At 41.0% G+C, this 1,643-nt stretch overlaps 1 protein-coding gene across 1 annotated transcript; it reads left to right on the forward strand.

Moving 5' to 3' along the window:
• Positions 1-15: 15 nt before the first annotated feature.
• On the forward strand, positions 16-1,643 carry LOC125377858. Its single transcript, XM_048391913.1, has 2 exons — positions 16-155; positions 1,091-1,643. The coding sequence occupies exons 1-2, from the start codon at positions 95-97 to the stop codon at positions 1,639-1,641; spliced, it is 612 nt and encodes a 203-aa protein (XP_048247870.1). The 5' UTR covers positions 16-94; the 3' UTR covers positions 1,642-1,643.

The following is a 1,643-nucleotide window of genomic DNA, read 5'->3' on the forward strand; positions in this document are numbered from 1 at the left end:
CAAGGAACACAGCCCCCAAGAAGCTTGCAGCATCCTCAGTGGTAGCACCTTTCTGTTTGTTGGGGATTCTCTGGTTCGTCATGTATATACTGCTATGGTGCTGCTTGTTACGGGGAATATGAAAGATGGAGCCATGAATGAAAATGTACCACAGAGTAAGTTCAAATGATTCATTGTGTGAGATCTTGAGGTTTGAACTTGCTTGGTTTTGTTTTATGTATATCTCCGCATTCAGCAATATTCCAGCTATATGACGGTGGTCTATAAATATTCGAGTCTGGACCAGACAATCCAGTGATTGATATCTTGAGCATCAATCCACGCAAATGGGATCGATGGCATGCATCAACCAAGTCAGCGAGACTGACCACACGATCCCGTTAGTCTCGCATAAACATATACATGTACATAGCTCCCCGGCTGCGTCATACAAAAAGACGTTAAAAGATGGTACTTGTTGTTACCCTGTCTGGCGCTCGGCATTAGGGGCTTACAGAAGGACTGGTCGGCTCTGAGTATGTATACTGTGTCTGAGTGGAGTATTCATGTTAAACTGCGGCATGGTATCTCAGTGTGCTAGCACTATAAATCGGCATCAGTCCAGACTAGTACAAGCAGCCACACACACGTGCATGCACATCGCTATATAAGTGCAATAATCTTGGACGCGACGTTAAACCCCATTTCACCTCCCCTCACCCATAGCAAAGTTGAAGGAAAAGAAGGAAACATACGATTAGATGAAACTATATCACTAAGGATATCAATGAAACACGTCAGAGGAAAATGCTATTTTTCTGAATTTTCTGAATATATTATTTTCATACTCACACATCTATGAATACTTTCCTATATGCACATAGACGTCAAACGCTTAATCGATAAAATATGATTTGATCATTATTTGAAATAAACATATTCGAGATAATTCTTTTGGAATACCGTGCACGAAAACAAACGTATCAATGTCAGTTGTTTAACGACCGATTCAGTTGTGTTCAGAAGCAGCTGTTGTATTAACCGCTCCATTGATAATATAAACATTTTTAATGTTGATCCTTTGTCTTGACTTGTTGATCTTGTGTTTCAGATGTTAAAAAGGTGTGTAGCGGAATGTATATGTTCACAGAAAAATTGTGCCGACTGCATCTGAAGTATCAGCTTCGTGCCTGCAATGGCACAGCTAACCTGGAACTGAAGTACTTCTTCTCTGCAACATTCGGCCCGCACTTGAAACAAAGAGTCGCAAATATAAATAGCAAGTCATTACTTTTCGTAGGTATAGGTCCACACAATTTTTTTAACCATAAAGAAGTTCAAGAGAAGTTTCTGTTACCAACACTGTCCTACATGCGCAACAATACGAGACCTTGGCCAAAAGTACTGTGGGCAGCGAGTCATGCTCCGGGTGCGTTGAAGTCCCCGAAAGTATTGGCCCAGTCGTACGACAGCGTTAAACGCTACAATGGCAACATGGAGAGTTTCCTGCGAGCTTGGAAAGTTCCTATTTTCGATACCTTTAACATGACGGATGGAATGACGAGCTTTGATGGTTCGCATTATGGACTTGGGATGAATGTAGTGAAAGCGAATGTAATATTGAGTTACCTAAATGAATTGAAAAATAAAGGATTGTGGTGAAA

The sequence above is a fragment of the Haliotis rufescens genome, unplaced genomic scaffold (genome assembly GCF_023055435.1).
Source record: "Haliotis rufescens isolate VD_foot unplaced genomic scaffold, xgHalRufe1.0.p SCAF_101, whole genome shotgun sequence".
NCBI lineage: Eukaryota > Metazoa > Mollusca > Gastropoda > Lepetellida > Haliotidae > Haliotis > Haliotis rufescens.

Coding starts and splice junctions, on each gene's coding strand:
- LOC125377858 (XM_048391913.1), top strand. CDS start 95: ATGGTGCTGCTTGTTACGGGGAATATGAAAGATGGAGCCATGAATGAA. Junction 156..1,090: donor GAATGAAAATGTACCACAGA/GTAAGTTCAAAT, acceptor CTTGTGTTTCAG/ATGTTAAAAAGGTGTGTAGC.